Source organism: Numenius arquata, chromosome 12 (assembly GCF_964106895.1).
Source record: "Numenius arquata chromosome 12, bNumArq3.hap1.1, whole genome shotgun sequence".
NCBI lineage: Eukaryota > Metazoa > Chordata > Aves > Charadriiformes > Scolopacidae > Numenius > Numenius arquata.
This window is the reverse complement of record NC_133587.1, coordinates 6,101,001-6,118,363: the sequence shown is the minus strand read 5'-3', so window position 1 is coordinate 6,118,363 and position 17,363 is coordinate 6,101,001. Positions and strand designations below refer to the sequence as shown.

The 17,363-nt window shown below is 40.5% G+C and overlaps 1 protein-coding gene across 1 annotated transcript; it reads left to right on the top strand.

The window, feature by feature from the left end:
* Positions 1 to 301: 301 nt before the first annotated feature.
* Positions 302 to 11,871, top strand: LOC141470851 (protein-glutamine gamma-glutamyltransferase 6-like; the record flags this gene model as incomplete). Its single annotated transcript, XM_074157135.1, has 12 exons — positions 302 to 494; positions 1,332 to 1,574; positions 2,152 to 2,270; positions 2,832 to 2,960; positions 3,619 to 3,796; positions 4,647 to 4,782; positions 5,815 to 5,918; positions 6,873 to 7,115; positions 7,715 to 8,047; positions 8,495 to 8,652; positions 10,342 to 10,475; positions 11,718 to 11,871. Coding segments are annotated over 12 exons (2,124 nt in total), but the record flags the coding sequence as incomplete, so codon positions are not given.
* Between the last annotated feature and the right edge of the window lie 5,492 nt (positions 11,872 to 17,363).

Here is a 17,363-nt window from a genome sequence, read left to right as displayed (position 1 = left end):
CGGTAGAATAGAACAGTCTCTTCAAATTTTAACAAAGTCTTATCTAAATACAATAGGATTTTGATTTTTTTTTTTTTTAAATCAAAGATGAATTATCTGAAGGGGTGGTTTTTCTGGCTCTGAAAAATGCCTACAGAAAAGATATTTTAGGTGTTCCTCTAAGTTGTTGTTTCTTTTGCAATTTTTAATAACAACTGGATATTTCTCTTTTCCTAGAACATATATATAAATATAACTAAATGAGTACATTAGATAAGCTGAAAAAATGTACAAGTTTGAAGCAACAATGCTTTAATTAACTTGCCCTGTGTCCTTTCTAGCCCTGAAAATAGCAGATGTCAACTGGCAATCCAAACTAAATAAAGCTGCACACCACACCTCTGATTACAGCAGCACAGAAGCAATCTTGAGGAGAGGACAGCCCTTCAGCATCACTCTGAACCTCAAAACAGCAGCGCAATCTGGGGATAACTTCACCTTTATTGCAAGCACAGGTAATTTCCCCATGGCACTCACCTCGCTTCCAAGTCACTCCAGCTCCAGAACACAACAGCCTCACAGCTCCATGTGGTCCATCCCCAAATCATTAAGCTTTATCCTCTTTCATTCAGGATTTATTGTCCTTTTAGGCTTAGGAGCTCCCATTTTAAAGTTCAATCTGTACCTTAAGGCAATAGACAGTTAAGGTAGTAATTAATAGAAAGGTAGGCGCCAGCCTCATTCTAAAAACAAGCATATATCTCTACTCCTACAGACCTACCTGCAATGATGCAAGTTGTCATCATTTTGTGGATCCCTAAACATTTTGCAACTCTACCTCCCACAGACCATCATCCCCCATTTGTCTCCTCTCCTGACTCTACTTCACCTGTATTAATTCCCCTTGATTAACTTCATGTGTTCCCTATTACTAGAAGAGTCTACACCACTCCATTTGTTAAGACTCCTATCTGTATCTTCCCAAGAGTCTTCTCCAGAAAATTCTCCAGGCAGCTGCTAACTCTTAATGAAATGGGTATTAAAATGCGTGGCTCATCCTGACTACGTATTTTTGAACTGTCAGGTTTTCAGGACAACAGCCCTCCTCGCTCATCTAGAGTGATTATGGGGGTAGTCACTTTTACTGGGTTGTGCACATAACACAGAGGGCTGCATGGTATGATTCTATGGATGGGAGCACAGCTGGTTTACACTGAAGAAGTATTTGATCTGATAAACCACAATCTTTCAATATAGTCATGAAAAAAAGTAAGGAATTCAGATCATCACTGACCCCAAGTCTGTCATCTACAGCTGTCATTCAGAACTGCTGTCCCTGTTTCCTCTGGCAGGACCATCTCCTTCGGAATCACAGCAGACCAAGGCCATATTTAGCCTTTCCGAGGAGAGTGCCAGTGGCTGGAGTGCGACCCAAGAGCCCAGCGAGCCTGGATGCATCAACTTCACAATATCCAGCCCAGCTGATGCTGTTGTTGGGCGATACAAACTCAAACTCCAGATGGTTTCTGGAAACAACAAGGTCTCTTCAACACTCCTGGGCCAGTTTGTGCTACTCTTCAATCCCTGGTGTCCAAGTATGTTTTGATGTATTGTGTCCTTCAAATAACTCATTGTCTCAGTCAGGAAATCTGGGTGTCACAGTAAAGCATGTACCCAGCAGTCACAACTCAACATCAAGGATCAAGTTTTTGCCCCTTCTTCAGTGCTGCAATTCATCAAAGATCCAGCCTCTTGCTTGTAGAATCCTGCTTTGGCAGGGGAGTTGGACTAGATGATCTTTATGGTCCCTTCCAACTCTAAAAATTCAGTGAAATTCAGTGAATTAAGAAATCAGAGGCAGGAAATATTCCAAATATTTATTCTATATTTTTTTTCCCCTCTGATACTTGTGTTCAATTGTAAACCAAGCAACATCTACCAGTAAGACACATACTGAGATCAGTGAAGGGACAGGAGCGTAGTCAGTTCGCCTCAAAGGAGCTTCATGCTTATTTTATTCACTCTCTAAATGATGACAGAGGTACAGCAGGGAGTCCTAAGCCTGAATGCACGGGCGGCCTGACCTGTTCCTTAGAACTCCCCTTGAAGTGAGATTTTCAGTTACAGCAAAACAACTCTCCTTTCAGCCAGCATGTCTCATTCTGCTTCTAGATGACGATGTCTATATGGCTAATGAAAAGGAGCGGCGGGAGTATGTCCTGAATGACAGCGGAATCATATTTCAGGGACTGGAAAAACATATTCAAAAAGAAGCTTGGAACTATGGACAGGTAAAGAGCATCACCTATTCCAGAACTTTGAAAATAAGAACAGTGGGTAAATAGGCTCTTGGGGAGACTGAATCATTATAAAAGTTCAGTATTCCTCTCTCACTTAAGATTTTCTTGCAGACATATGTCCCACTTATCAATACATTACAGCAGCATCAGGATCATTTCCTCTCACTGGCATGCGCTAATACAGAAATGAAAGAAACAAAACACAATTTGCATTTTCTTCTGCCTATTACACAAACTGGTGAAATTCTACTCGTTTCTTGACCCTTGTAAAGGGCAAAGGAAGCCATTTCAGTATTAACCTCTAGGTATTGTGAGGCTAGTACATCTAAATATTCACACAGTTAGTTCAGTAATGGGGCAGAAGACGCTGAAAGGATATCCCAGGTCTATTCAAGTGAAACAGCTCAAGTTGGAATTTTTGAAGATCGGTTTGACCTTCTAAGCCCAGCTGCTACAAATACAGTCATAACTACAGCCCACCTGTAGGTGGGGAGTTTATCCTTGCGTTTATTTATGAATTAGCCTTCAATATATTGCTTGTTTTGATTTCAGTTTGAAGAGGGTATCCTTGATATCTCTCTGGCTATACTGGATCGAAGCCTGAACCACCGCCAAGATCCAGCTGTTGATGTATCCAACAGAAACAATCCCATCTATGTGAGCAGGGTCATCAGTGCTATGGTAAAGTCGTCAATTAGTTACAGCTGGACAATGCACCTACTAATAAAAACCCCAATACTTAATTGTGAATGCCTCAATGTTTTATAGGAGTAACTAATTTTTCTCAAAAAAATAACTATGGAAGAGGTAAAATGGAGATTTATTCTCAAGGAAAAATCATCCTAAGGTTTAATTTACCTTCTTCCCAAAAGTTTGCTGTAACTGAAGGACAGTTTCCAAGATCTTTTGGGGAACACTGAATCTCAGATGCGTTTTCCTAACAGATTATCAGTCCATTAGATCTTTTCACTAATTTGGAAAGCCTGTGTCCATTCTGAAATCATTTGCTAAGTCATTCAAACACCAAGAGAAGCATGAAATATTTTGGAAAACAGGTGTTGGTGCAGCTGCATATAATGTGTGTATTTAGTATTCTTTACTTAAGGGGTATTCGTTCAGTGAGGCCTGTATGCATTTCCTTCAACAACTAGTGACATCTTCTCAACACCCCTCCCCCCCCATCCTCACAAACATATAAATGCACAACTAGACAGAAGTTTTCCATTTTACAGATAATCCATGCCTTACCACGTTCCTTATCTGAGATGCTTTCTTTATAGCTGTGATCCTTTTCACCCTTTGAGACAGCACTCACTTTATGCAATTTCAACTCTTTCAGGTTAACAGCAATGATGAAAAAGGAGTGGTGGAAGGGAAGTGGAAAGGAAAGTACCGCTCCGGAACCAACCCCCTGCAGTGGAGTGGGAGCGTGACCATCCTTCGGAAGTGGTACAGGGGGAGATACAAACCTGTCCGGTATGGCCAGTGCTGGGTCTTTGCAGGAGTAATGTGCACAGGTAAACACGAAGGGATGAAGAACACTATCAGAAAGGAAGCTTGCTAGAATTTCTGTAGTTTTAACTTTGTGATGTTGTTGTTGAAGCTGTGTCAGCTTTGACAGAGAGAGTAAAGAATCTATACTCTCCATTCATGAAGGGTTATTTTCCTTCTAAACAGCCTTAGTTATAATACACCACCCCAGTTTTGTGAGTCAACAAAAAAAACACAAAGCGGTTTGCCAGGCTGGGCTGGTGAAAAGAACAAGTTTTCCTGTTTCAAAGTTAGGATTCAAAGAAAATCAGTGCTCTTTTAAGTCTGTCTCCTCACAATGCCAGTTTTCTACTGCTGCGTCTTACCTACTGGTGACAGAAAACCAAATCACAGCTCTGAGGACCTGTAAAGGGAGCTGTGAGTCGGGAAAAGCATTTCATCCCAGTAGTTTCCAGTCAGAGCTGCTCTGGGAGATGAGTCACTTTGGGAAAATACAAAGTAAAAACAATGCAGTGGAGAGGTGTGTCTCAGAGAGGAAAAGGAAAATGAAGCAGGTAACAGAGAAACAAAAACAGGGAGAAAATGGGAGAGAGAAGAGAGAACAGGATGAAGAATGGAGGATTAAAATAAATGGGTGAATCTCACTCTTCTTAAAAAGAACATGGCAGTCAAGAATGTCGCGTGAGTAGAACTGTCTTCTAAACAATTGTGCACCATGACCGTGACTCACATCATATCTGAGAGGGAAGTTTCTGAGGGTTTGTTTCCCCACTGAAAACACATGCACTAGCCTGCTTTGCCAAGAAAAACAGAAAAATACTTTCTAACTAGCTGTAAAATAGGTTTACAGGACTTTTACGGTATTCTGTATTGCAGTTCTCAGATCCCTGGGAATACCTACTCGTGTTATTACAAACTTCAACTCTGCCCATGACACGAATATAAATCTGAGTATTGATAAGTACGTTGATATTTCCGGAAAGACCCTGGACTTGAGTGAAGACAGTGTGTGGTAAATATAATTTTTTTTCTTAATATTTCTTCCATTATATTCTCCTCTAATTAAAAGATCCAGAATCATGCTTCTGAAAAACCACCCCAACCTCATGCTCCCAGTGGTATAAAACCCCACAGCAAAGACTCAACAGCGCTTAGAAATGCAGTATGTGTTCAGTTTCATCATTCTGAAGAATTATCAGAGGAGATACTTTGTACCATTACTACCCAACATATAATTTGAAAATATAGCTGCTAATTTTGCCTCTACTGTATGAAAGTTTAAATTTTTTCAAAAAAGTTGAAGAGTGATTAGCCTCTTGCCCCAAAATGATGTCAACTTGTCCCTCGATCCCTAGAGCAGAGCACTCTCAGAAGTTTTAGACCCAGCTCCTGTGCTACGCGGGGTTGGTTGTCTCAGTCTTTCATGATTACCATTTTACATCCTCCCTTGCACAATACTGAGAGGTTACTAAAGTAAAAGTAAAATATATAATACAGCTGAGAAAAATCCCATCCCATCCTTTAGGAAGAACATGCTGTTTCTTTCACCTCAGGGAAGCTGTTAAAAATGATGCTTTTGACAAACAAGTGCACAGCAACTATCACACTGCACGTGTGTGTGGTACCACATGCATCAGTGTTTCAGTCACCAAGTGCCCTGTTTCACGTGGACTGAATGGGACAAGGTGACACAAAGTAGAAAGCAGCTGTGAATTAAATACCAACAGATAGCAATGCGTGCAGGAGACTTTTGGCTGTACAGTATTTTGTTCTGGAATGTCCAGAATTGAATACTCGACTCTGCAATTATTTTCCTTTTCACATTATTTTTTTCGTAACATTCCAACATTTCTCAGAGATCTGAACACAAAAAGCTGGCAGAGAAGGGAAAAGAGGTACTCAAGAAAGGAGACAGTATCTTCACAGAGAAGTTTTCATTCACTCAACTCGGGTTATTTCTTGCACTGCACGAGAAATGTATCAAATCTATCAATATAAAATTAATTGTATGAATCAGGGATTCCCTATTCTACCTCCCTTACAGGAATTTCCATGTCTGGAATGAAAGCTGGTTCACTAGAAGAGATCTTGGCTCTTTTTATGATGGATGGCAGGTTCTGGATGCAACACCCCAGGAAAAAAGCAAAGGTAACACTGTTGTAAATATAAAAAGCTGTAGATATTGTTACTCAAATCATAATTCATAAAATGACATAGAATAGTTAAGGTTGGAAGGAACTTTTAGAGTTTGTTTGCTCCAACCCCCTGCTCGGCACAGGGTCAATTAAGTTTCTCAGGACCACGTCCAGTTGGGTTTTGAATATTTCATAGGACGGAGACTCCGCAAGTTCTCTGGGCAAACTGTTGCAGACTTTGACCACCCTCATAGAAGAAGTTTTTTTCTTATATTTAAATGGAATTTTCTGTGTTTCAGTTTGTGCCCACTGCCACTTGCTCTTTCACTGGATATCACTAAGGAGAGTCTGATTCTGACCTCTTTGCACCCTCCCATCCCTACTGTCTCCCAAGTAGACCAACGGCCAGCACTTGGGTTCACACTTTGGCTCTGGTTTTATTTACTAATACAGACACAACTTCATTGATCTAGTTTGATGACTTCCATCAAAAGATTCATTTATTTGCCCATCTAAATCCCATCAAGCTCCAGATAAACTGCTTCTCATTCCCCACTATCAAGTTTACCAAATTTAGCTCCCTGGATCTTCTCAATGCACATACAGCGTTGATGACTCGCATCTCATAAGTCTGATTATACTTCTGACTCGGCTCCCAGTCTCTCCTCTCCTTTCACTAGCCAGCTTAGCACACAGCCTTGCAAGCTTTGGAGGATTAGAACATTTCACATAGCACACTTCATGAGTGGTAGCTCTTCCTACATCTTGTCAGCCTCACAACCGCCTCTGTGATCCTACCTTGTGACAGAAAATGCATGTGGAATCTCTGGCCATAATGCACATAGAAACAATGCACTTTATCCACACAAGTCTTTGGAGAGACTACCTCTCCCTCTCGCTTTCAGCATGAGGATTTGTGTTCTTTCGCAATAGGCAGTCATTTAACTTCTCCCTCTCTCTAATACAGGCGTTTATCAATGTGGTCCCGCCTCCACCAGAGCCATTAAGGAAGGGCATGTGAACCTGGATTATGACAGCTCATTTGTGTTTGCAGCAGTGAATGCTGACTACGTTACTTGGATTCACTATAGCAAGAAAAGAAAAGAGAGGATTTATTCTGATACGAAGAAGATTGGAAAATTTATCAGCACCAAAGCAGTGGGCACCAACTCCCGTGTGGATGTCACTGCTAATTACAAATATCCAGAAGGTAAATTCTTTATTACAGTTTTCTTGCCACTGATAGAAGTGAAAATAATGTAGGCCTTTGTTGGATTGAGCACTGACTTAATTTCTTTACTTCTTCTGGAGCAAAGTAATTGTGAATTTTCAAAGTCTTAGGTCTCACTGTCAGCTGATAGTCAATATGGCCTTTGTGGCCCTTTATTCAATACAAAGTCAAAGCTACTTCCGTAACACATTCTGTCCCAGCTGTTCTGATCAGCTGCTGAGATTATTTCTGTTATGACATGCGGCACTAGCCATTCTGGAGAGTTTCTTCAAAAGGATTTTTACTCCTGTCTTAATTTCCGCGGAGATGGCAATTCTCCCAGCCTACGTGGAACTGAGCTCTCCCAGGAGTTATCCTACTGCTCACAGCTTCTAAGAGGTGCCCATGAACAGCCAGCTAAAGCTGCCAGGCATTCGTTTGCTTTTGTGTCAAAATTAGCATTTACGTTAGACCTCACTTTCTCCTCTTGTGTATCCTTGACCTCCTCAGCTTTCCTAAACTGTATTTACTGAGAGCAATTACAGCTCCATTTTACTATATCCACCATGGATCTCTGAGCATGTTATCTTTCAAAGCAGGATCCTTGAAAGAAAGGCGGGTCTATAAAAAAGCACTGAAGCTGCTTGGTGTGAGAAGCACCGGAAAAAGAGGCAAAATTACGAGGCCTAGAAGACGACCTTCAGCAGCATGCAGACAGCCTGCTCGAAAACCCACTATCTCAGGGAAGCTGATCCTTAATGCATCTCCTGTAATTGGCCAGGATATCCTCCTTACTTTGGCACTCAGGAATTTGATCTCAGATTTCAAGACCATAAAGGTTAAACTGAGGGCTTCAGCCATTCTCTACACCAGAAAACCAAAAGCGGAGATTTTTCAGTTGTCTAGATCTATTAAACTTGGATCTGAAGAAGGTAATTTTAATTTTATTATAGCTTAGGACAAGACATAACTTTGTTTTGTTGCCAAATCACATAGAAATAATGAATGACTCAAGAAGCGCATGACCTGCAAACAATTGGACAGTAAAGGTATTCAGGGGGAGAGAAACATCTGTGCAAGGAAGGAGCATTAAATGTTCCTCAGATAAATGAAAAAAACACCAGCAGGGATTGCCACATAGATCCATCCTCAGAACTTTTTAGCTACCGATCTCTACCTGGTCATTTAGCGTTTGATGTGAATGTAAGTAGAAGTCACCCGTGAGCATCATTCCTGTCTATTGGCTGCCAGCACCCACAAAGGGACAGCCCCAGGGCGATGGCATCCTTACTCCTTAAAACACAGGTACATTACAGATATCTGGTAGTTAGACATAAAAAAACAAAGAAGGGGAATACCTGTTTCTGTTTCCATTCCAGTGAAAGATATTGCATTCAAGATCTCCTATTCCCAGTATAAGAACTCCCTGGCGGATGACAGGAAGATCCTAGTGACTGCTGTGTGTAAAACCAAACAGGGAGCCTCGCTTCTAGTGGAGAAGGATATTATACTTCAGGATCCTTTTCTCACCATTGAGGTAAAAGCCCTTTCTGTCCCTAGAGAGACACGTTGAGAAGAAGTAACAAGAATCCTTACTCCATCTGAGTGTGGGAAGAGAAATCACGCCTGAGGGTGATTTGATCTTGTTGCTCTAGTAATAGGCCGTATGACACGAGTCAAATGAAATACACGAAGGAAAAGCAAACCTTTCCGAGGCATAAAGGCATAGCTGTGCTGTGGTACTCTTGGCAGGGCTTGTTGCCGTGGCACTGATAAAGTTCTCAGTGTTAGGAGGGTTACAAGGTAAGATTATCTCCAGAGAGACAGACAGAGAGAAACAGAGAGAGAGAGATCTAGTCCATATCTAGGCCTCCGCTTTTGTCAGGGAAGTCTGACCATTCTCTTCCAGTTTATTTAGAAAGCCTGATTTTTACCAAAGACATCTTCACTGCCTCGCTGATAATGCCCGGGGCTGGGAGGCTAATTACTAATACTTAAGGAAGTTCTCAGGCAAAGTGGCACTTTTCACCTTCTGTAACATCTTCCCAAATGTTTAATAATTAGAACTGGAGGCTTTTTTTTTTCCACTGAAGACTGACTTCTGGCAAAGGTTGCACAATGGGTAAAAAGCAATTCTTAGCCTACAGGAAAGACCTCGCGCCCAGTCTGCCCGGGGGCAGTCCGGGGTTTGCATAGCCCATCACACCCACATGAACTCACTTAACTTCTTCTGGACAGTCCAGCACATCCTCACACTGTATCAGAGATGGGATCAAGTGTCATTTACCTACTGCACTGTAAACAACACAGAGGGAGTATGATAATTCGCAGTCTTTTAGAGCCTCCAGACTAAATGAGCTGCCCCAAACCACGCTGTCAGCAGCACACAGGAAAAGCAAGGTTACACACAGGAATAAAAAAAGTTTGTATTTTTGTAGGTCTGGCCATTTCTGAATACCAAGTTCTAGTGAGACTTTGTAAAAAGCCTTCTGTGCTGCATCACGCAAATAACAGAGTCAGCTCATATAGGGCAGGCACCTGATTTAAATTATTTCAATTCAGTGACTAAGTTTCAAGAAGGGTTTATTTTCTGTTGATTGGAACTTCTGTATAAACATACAGTCGATAACAGAGAAATGCAATTGGGGTGCTGGACTTCTCCGTTATAATTAATATTACATTATCTACAAAGATAACCAGATAGGCCAATTCCACTTTATCTCAGTCAAAATAAGATAATGAGTATGTTTATTTGCTACTTGGCATTCTATTTTTTCTTTTGCCTGAGATGCCACAATTCACCTCTGTCTCACATCTCTGATGTTTTCTTACCCTAAACCTTTCATTTAGCCTAACTGAAGCTAATTTGACTTAAGCTGCCAACTGTAGTTAGCCATATATGCCAAGTTAATATTTGCATTCTCATTCTGCTCTCGCTCTGGTAAGTATCCTATACTGTTATACATAACACCATACACGGACCTAGTTAAAAAGTCGGGACTAAATGGTAGAACAAACTACTGTAGACTTTTTCTCAGCCACACTGAACAGCTGATTCAAGCCTGAACTCTGATACCCAAAAATATGTACATGTATTAATTCCTGGCTCCTTTCTGTCCAGGAGATCCTAAGAGGGTAATAGGTTTGCAATGGAAATGAAAAGAGAAAACCACGAGAAAGAGGCGAGACTGATGCCGTGGCTGAGTGGAATGTTTTCTCTCTGTAGGTCCTTGGTCCAGCAGTGGTACATGAGCCTGTTAATGTGCAGGTCACATTTACCAACCCACTGTCTGACGTGGTGACAGACTGCGTGCTGAGGGCAGAAGGTAGTGGGCTGCTCAAAGAGCAACTCAGGATCACGTACGTACATGCTATCTGGCTAATAACTCATTCACTTGGGTGGGAAATCTGGAATAAAAGTGTTTTTTTTTTTAAAAAAAAGATTCTGTCAACCTCATGACTTTTGTTTGCACCAACCTTGGACAAAATACCATCATGTCAGTCCTCTCCATATACTAGTTGGAGTTTTTTACTGATTTGAATTACAGAATGCTCAGGGAGTGGAGAGATGGCCTGCTTTTAACAGCGTGTAACTCGGAGTGCTGTAGTTAGTGACTGAATTATTTCAAGGGCAAAAATTTTAAAACTTTCTTCTTTTTGTGGTTTGCAAAAGGAAAACCAAACAATCCTTAAAGGATAAGAGAGAAAGTGATGATACCTTTTGCCTCCAGATATTAAGTTACTAAAGAGACATGACATATACTGTAATGAAATGTCTTAAAAATGTGTCCACTGATATCATACCAGTAAGAAATTGTTCTCCCATCTCCTCCATGGTTATTACTTTAAAACTTTTCAAGTTTTAAAACTATTACTTTAAAAACATTTTTCAAAGTTTCCAAAATATTTATGCTGGGGGAGTTAGCACCAAGAAACTGAGAGAGGAAAACAAAAAAGACAGCAAAAGATGGATAATGATGTGAATCACTGAGGGTTCATTTACACTGAATAAAAAATTCAGGTCTAGACCCTGGCCTTGAACCTTAACTTGCCTTCCCAGCATCAGTAGCTCTCAGCTTCGGTACCTCCTTAGAGCAGAGAGGCCCCTTTCCCCAATTCTCTCTGTTTCCTGGTGCTACCATCAGTCTCCTGGTGTTGGACAGCCAGAGTAATTTCTAACTATGGACATAAAATCAGTATTTACCACACCAAAATACAGCATGAGCATATCTAGAGTACTGTAAATGTTATGAGTGATGAGGGTAATACATACAGCTGGATTTGGGCTCTTCTAAATCATTCCTTTCTGATCATTCCGCTCAGTATGTTTTGCTCTCGTGACACGGCCCCTAATTCTCCATCAGAGGTTGAGAACGGCAACTATTCCCCCGTATCCATTACAGCTTGATTAGTTCTTCGAGGATAGTGCTGTGGGGGCTGTGAACATGGAAGGTTATGTCCACCCGTGCTAGGAGTGTACAAACACAGCAGCCACTTACTCTGGCTCTTCCTTTCCATACTGTCTTAGATATGGGGACTCTGAAGAGCGCGTAGCAAGAATTTTTCAGCTGCTTGAACTTACAAATGTATTCTCTCTTTTAGTGTGGCAAGAATGGGCCCCATGGAGAGCTCAACAGTGGAATTTGAAATCATTCCCTACAAGAGTGGCACCAGGCAGCTTCAGGTGGACTTGGTTTGCAAGCATTTTTCAGACATTAAGGGATTTGTGATGCTTGATGTGGCTCCTGCTCAGTGATATAACCTGTACACCAGTTCGGGTTCGTCCCTCTTGATGAGACTGACCCAGTGTTCATACATTATTATGTCTGGGAGCACAGAAACACAGACTACTCAGCCAAAGCGATGTAATATGAACAGAAATTAATAAAAAGGTACTATACACTATGCTGTAAAGACAGTGTCATCTTTTTCGTTCACTAACCTGTTTCATGGGCCTTCATGAATAGAATTACTAGTGGAAATCATTATATAATTTAACTTGAAGGAGAGGATCAAGTGTGATAGTTTTCAGCATTACAGCTGGTAGCAATGGGAGCAGCTAGATTTCCAGGGGAAACCATTTAAAATCACTGATTTTGTAAGCTTCATTGAATGTAATTTAATTATATTGACTAAATACAAGTTCTATTCAGTAATAGCCAAAGTACTATCCAAGTAGCTGACATGATTAAATTCTAGAATTATGATTTCATCTAATTACAAGATGGAAAATACAGCAAAAAAACACAGCAGTGTTACAATAAAAATCTCTTCTTATGACTGGAAAAATGAGAAGCTATTCAATAAACAATCCTGGTTCACAGTTTCCCTATTCAGATCATGATTTAATCATGTGACAACTTACAAATAATGAAATATTCAGCAAAGAAATGACTGGGACTAACAGTACAAAAGCAGATAACAGAAACATGTCCTTCACTAAGGAGTGGCAAACATTAGAGCACCTGAAATAATAACAGGCTGGAATAGCTGTTCCTGAAAGCAGGAATGAAGCAGAACATCACTAAACAGTAAAAGGGTGGTCTGTCACCTGGACTAAGAGATATTTCTTTACACACAACGTAGCTCTGTCTCAAAATGTTTCTTCCTGGGTGTACTAAACAAATGAATGAAACTTCTCCAAAGATAAATAGATAAATCATCATCCCAGTCAACCTTATGGAGACCAAAACACATTACATTTCTATCTGTAGTAATAACTAACACACTGTAGTTAACTACTCAGCAAATTTTCATGTACATACATCTTGCAAATTCACCTCCTCATATAGCTGTAATTATCACTTATTTTCATTGGCTCTACCAGGAAAAAAAGAAAAGCATTTGGCTCCTGAGGGCAGGGTGGGGGGAAGTATTTAACAAGGAAAATATAACGCAAGAGACGCCTTATAGCCCCTATACTATGGGTTCAGCCCCACATCTTGTTCAAGTGGCTACATCTCTACAATCACCCTCTCCCAAAGAAGATTCCGGGTAATAAATTTGGCATTTGAATGTAAAATTGTATTTGAATCAATTGACATTTTAACAGCAGCTTCTATGAAATTTCCTATTGGATAAAACAGCATTTAGGTATGACAAACCCATAGAGGCAGAAATACACGGAAATTTTCATGCAAGTCACAAAATATTTTGAGGAACTAGAGATCTCACAGCAAGTGGACTCAGAAGCAGTGCAGGTGCACAAATAAAATCTCTTCTCTTCCAGGAGCATAATGTTTCATCCAAGTCTTAAACCTCCATTTGCGAAAGCCTCCTTCTATCAATCACATATGCAAAAGTATCATTCCTAGTTTTATCTAAGACAATATAATCTTTAGAGATATGTTATTTATGTAGTTGCACAGATATACACAGGATTCTTCTAAAAGATGTGATAAGAAAAAGTCTTTGCCTCAGTTTAGTCTTTTTAGTGAGCACTAAAAGGAAAATAGAAGGAACTTTTATTTTTACTGGTGGTTAGATCTTCAGGACATGAGAAATTTTAGGAATTCATAGGAAAAGAGAATATTGTACTCAAGAAATCATTCTGTTTTCACCTAAACAAAATGCATTTGGTCTAAGAGAATATGACTGTAACTGGTGCTATGCAGCGCTGGCGCCACAGACGCTAGAATAGCTACCAACAACTCAGAAAAAAGAAGATAAGAAAAAAAAAAGATGAAAAAAAGAAGTTGATTTTAAAAAGAGTTTACAGGAGGGGAAAAACTGGTTCCTGTTCCTATTAGGCAAAAAGAAAGAAAAAGATGCAGCAGATGTAATGAATAAGTACATTTCTCAATACCCTGCCTAGTTAGGCTCTCAATTTCACAAAGTATCTTCAGAAATAGCTTCAGACAAAGCCCAAACCGATACCTATACTGTTTTGTGTATAGAAATTACCTAAATACTTTCTATTATAACTTTTCTAACTTAAGCACAGCTAAAAGCTCTCAGGACTTACATGTAACTGAATCTGACTGCTATGTTTCATTGCATTTTAAATACAAATGACGGACAAGACAAAGGTGCCAATTTGGCAGATTAATTGCAGGAAAACCTGACTGAGCCACCACACTGACCCACAGCAAAGGACCCCAAACCGTACCCTCTTCATAAGGAACTGCAGCAACCGCCTTGGGGTATTTTCAAAGGCTTTGCTAGGCATAAACACCAGCAATTTCCCAAAGAGGAAATTAATGTGTGGGGACCCGCTTTCAATGCTCTCTGGCTTTGTAACGCCATCCCCTACTAGGCTGAATCTATTCCAGGACTAATAGGCAGCAGTCGTGTTCAGAAGCCATAACCAACGCAAGTAATCAGTCAATGCATCAGTCCTAATTATTTTGGCATTATGCATTTTGATAAAATTGGAGTGGCGGCTGGGGTAGACATTGGGTGTTTTTACTTTGCTTCAGGTCAGAAATTCCTCACTGCACCACCGGGAGAATTGGCCAAACTTGTCTATAAGAGCACTTGAGAAAAAGCAGCCCATGACGTGTATTTTTGTTTTGCACAGGCACCGCCTTCAAGGCTGTTTCTTGCCCACGCCTCCTGCCACACACTTCACCCAGCCCTTTATCTGCATCTTACAAAATCGCTGTATCTGCCCTCCTAAATTCTGTCCGAGGAAGTTCCACCTGTTTCCTTTCACGCAGGTATCACAAAGCAGACAGGAAAAAAAAGACCGATTTTTCTGTTTGCAAAGGCAGATACTTTGCGATATTTCCAGATACGAAAGTACAGGATGGGAAGGAAAGGCTCAGGAGAGTATAATCAGAAGAATGTATGAAAATTCAGAATTACAGTCACACATCCTCATTCCACAAAGGTGGTTAAAGTAGATCATCCTCCTCCGTGAAGAAGGCATTATGCTGTCCATATCCAAATCCCAGCACTGTGTCCGTTTATGCCTGGCAGAGCTAACAAGCCAAAATAGCAAAGATCTGAACGTTCTTAAGAGAAAAATTTACCCTTTTCCTCCTGACAACACCTACTACTGTCCAGCAATGCAGTCCCAACTCTTCCCCCAGAAAGAATGTTTCACGGACACGAAGTGACTCAGTGACACAGATTGAACCGAGGTCTCATTTAAATGTCTTTGATTTAAAGCCAAGAAAACCTCCAAAAGATGTAAACTCCTATTTTATTACATCAATTACAATATTTTGCCACCCACACATATAGTTACAAGGGATGCGTAAGCTTGTCAAAACTAGTCAGCCCAGAGAGACTGGAATGAAGATTGAAAAGGGGACACACGCACACACACACACAGAGGAATTCAGATTTCTCCAGGCAACGGAGAGGGGAATAGGTACCTTCGCACCCATCAATTAAGTCTTGCAGGATCTTGGAAAGTCAAGGTATACAATTCCCCACTACCCTCAGAAAAGGCCTTGAGGTAGCGATGGTGTTTCACAAAATCTCATTAAATCTTGCAAGAATGCAGACTGTCGTTACATTTAACACACAGTACAGCCATTCCATTCAAATCCCTTCAGTATTTCTCCTTAAATACAATCCAGGAAATTTCAGGCAGTGTTTGTCACATGAGCTTGGAATGACCTCATCCTAATTAACCATTTGTAAGGGAAGCCTGCTGTTAGAAGGAAAATCAGCCCTAATGCTCGTGCCAAGTTCCAAGCTTTGCAACACTCGGGGGTGCTGGCTTTTCGGGGTGTCGGAATTATCAACCGCCCGCGGCAACCGCACCCAGCTCAGTCCCAGGGTTAAAATGCAGATCTGGCCAGCGCCACGTACAAGAAATACACATTCTTCCTGCCTTAGACATCAGGCAACTGTTCAATTAAACTAATGTTTATTACAGAGAAAAATGTGTAAGTGCCCAAGGAAGGATTTAAATAGCTTTTGTCAAACCCACAATCTTTACACAGCTCTTAGTCATAAGTCAATGGGAGTTGCTGGAGTAAAATATGGCTAATTATCAGTATTTTTCTTTATAAATATGCAGTTTAAATCTCAGCATGCCCAAGAGGCTGACCCAGCCCTCATTGCATTCTGATCACTCAAAAAAAATTAAGTGAGCGCTAGCTGATGAGACACATCCATACTATTAATTGGTCTTGGAAGACATCTCCAGGATGGTGAATCTTTCTCCTCACCGTTCTGTTCTCCTGATCTAAGTTTCTAGAGCCTTGATTCAGGCAGTCAATTGAATTACTAGCCTTTTACAGATTAAAACCAAACCAAACAGAAATTACCAAAGTTGGTAGTTTCAAATCACTTGGTTCTTTCGGCTGTCACCAAAGCTGCATTGCTTTACCACTTGGTATCTATCACTCTTGCGTACTCAGTGGAGGGCACTGCTCGCTATACAAGACAAAACAAAAGGCACAGTGTACAATAACATTTCTTGTTGCTCTAAAGAAACAAGAAATTCCACCAATAAAGAAAATTCACATCTAATTCATACACGTGCCATGGCAGAGCTGGAAATTTAGACACAATAAAAGGGAAATTTAGATGTAAGGATTTTTTTATCACTATATTCAGAAAGAGACCCAGTTTTTAGAGACACTCATGTAACATTTTCAGCTTCTATTTTTATAGGTAATAAAGATGATAAAATAATTTTACAGATTTATATTTGGACTTGCAAAACAACAAGAATCCTCAAGCACTATGAAGATAGTAACACAGTAATATCCACGCAGGGTTGAGACTTTCAAGGATCCTCTGGATCACTTTTGCTTTAGATTTCTATGAGCATGTCAGGGATGTAGCGGATACAGAACAGTGACAACACTTGCCTAGACCTGGATGAAGTTTTTCAGAAGAAGCAATGCAAGAAGAGAGTGCAAAAAGGGTACAAAATCTGCTCATGACATAAAGCCATTTAAATTATTGAGGACTACAAAACTACAAGGAACAGAGGGTCCCAAACAAGGTAAAACAGAGGACAATATAACACTCAGTGAAATTCAGCTTGGTAAATACAGTCGGAAAGCAGTTTTAGCCAGCCATCGTGCAGACTGTTACATCAACCATATCAAGCGCAGAAGGAGAGCTCAGCACAAACAGGCAGCTCAACTGAGATCTCAGCACCTTTTGCTTCTGTGATTCCCACTAATGACACGTTAGACTGCAAAGGAGACAGGTGGCGGCAACTACAAAGAATATTTATCCTTAACAAGAACTCTCAGAGTGATATTAAATCTTGCATATCACGACATACTCAGTCTTGAAATCATCAACTGGGAGATGACGCCACACTTGCTAGGGTGA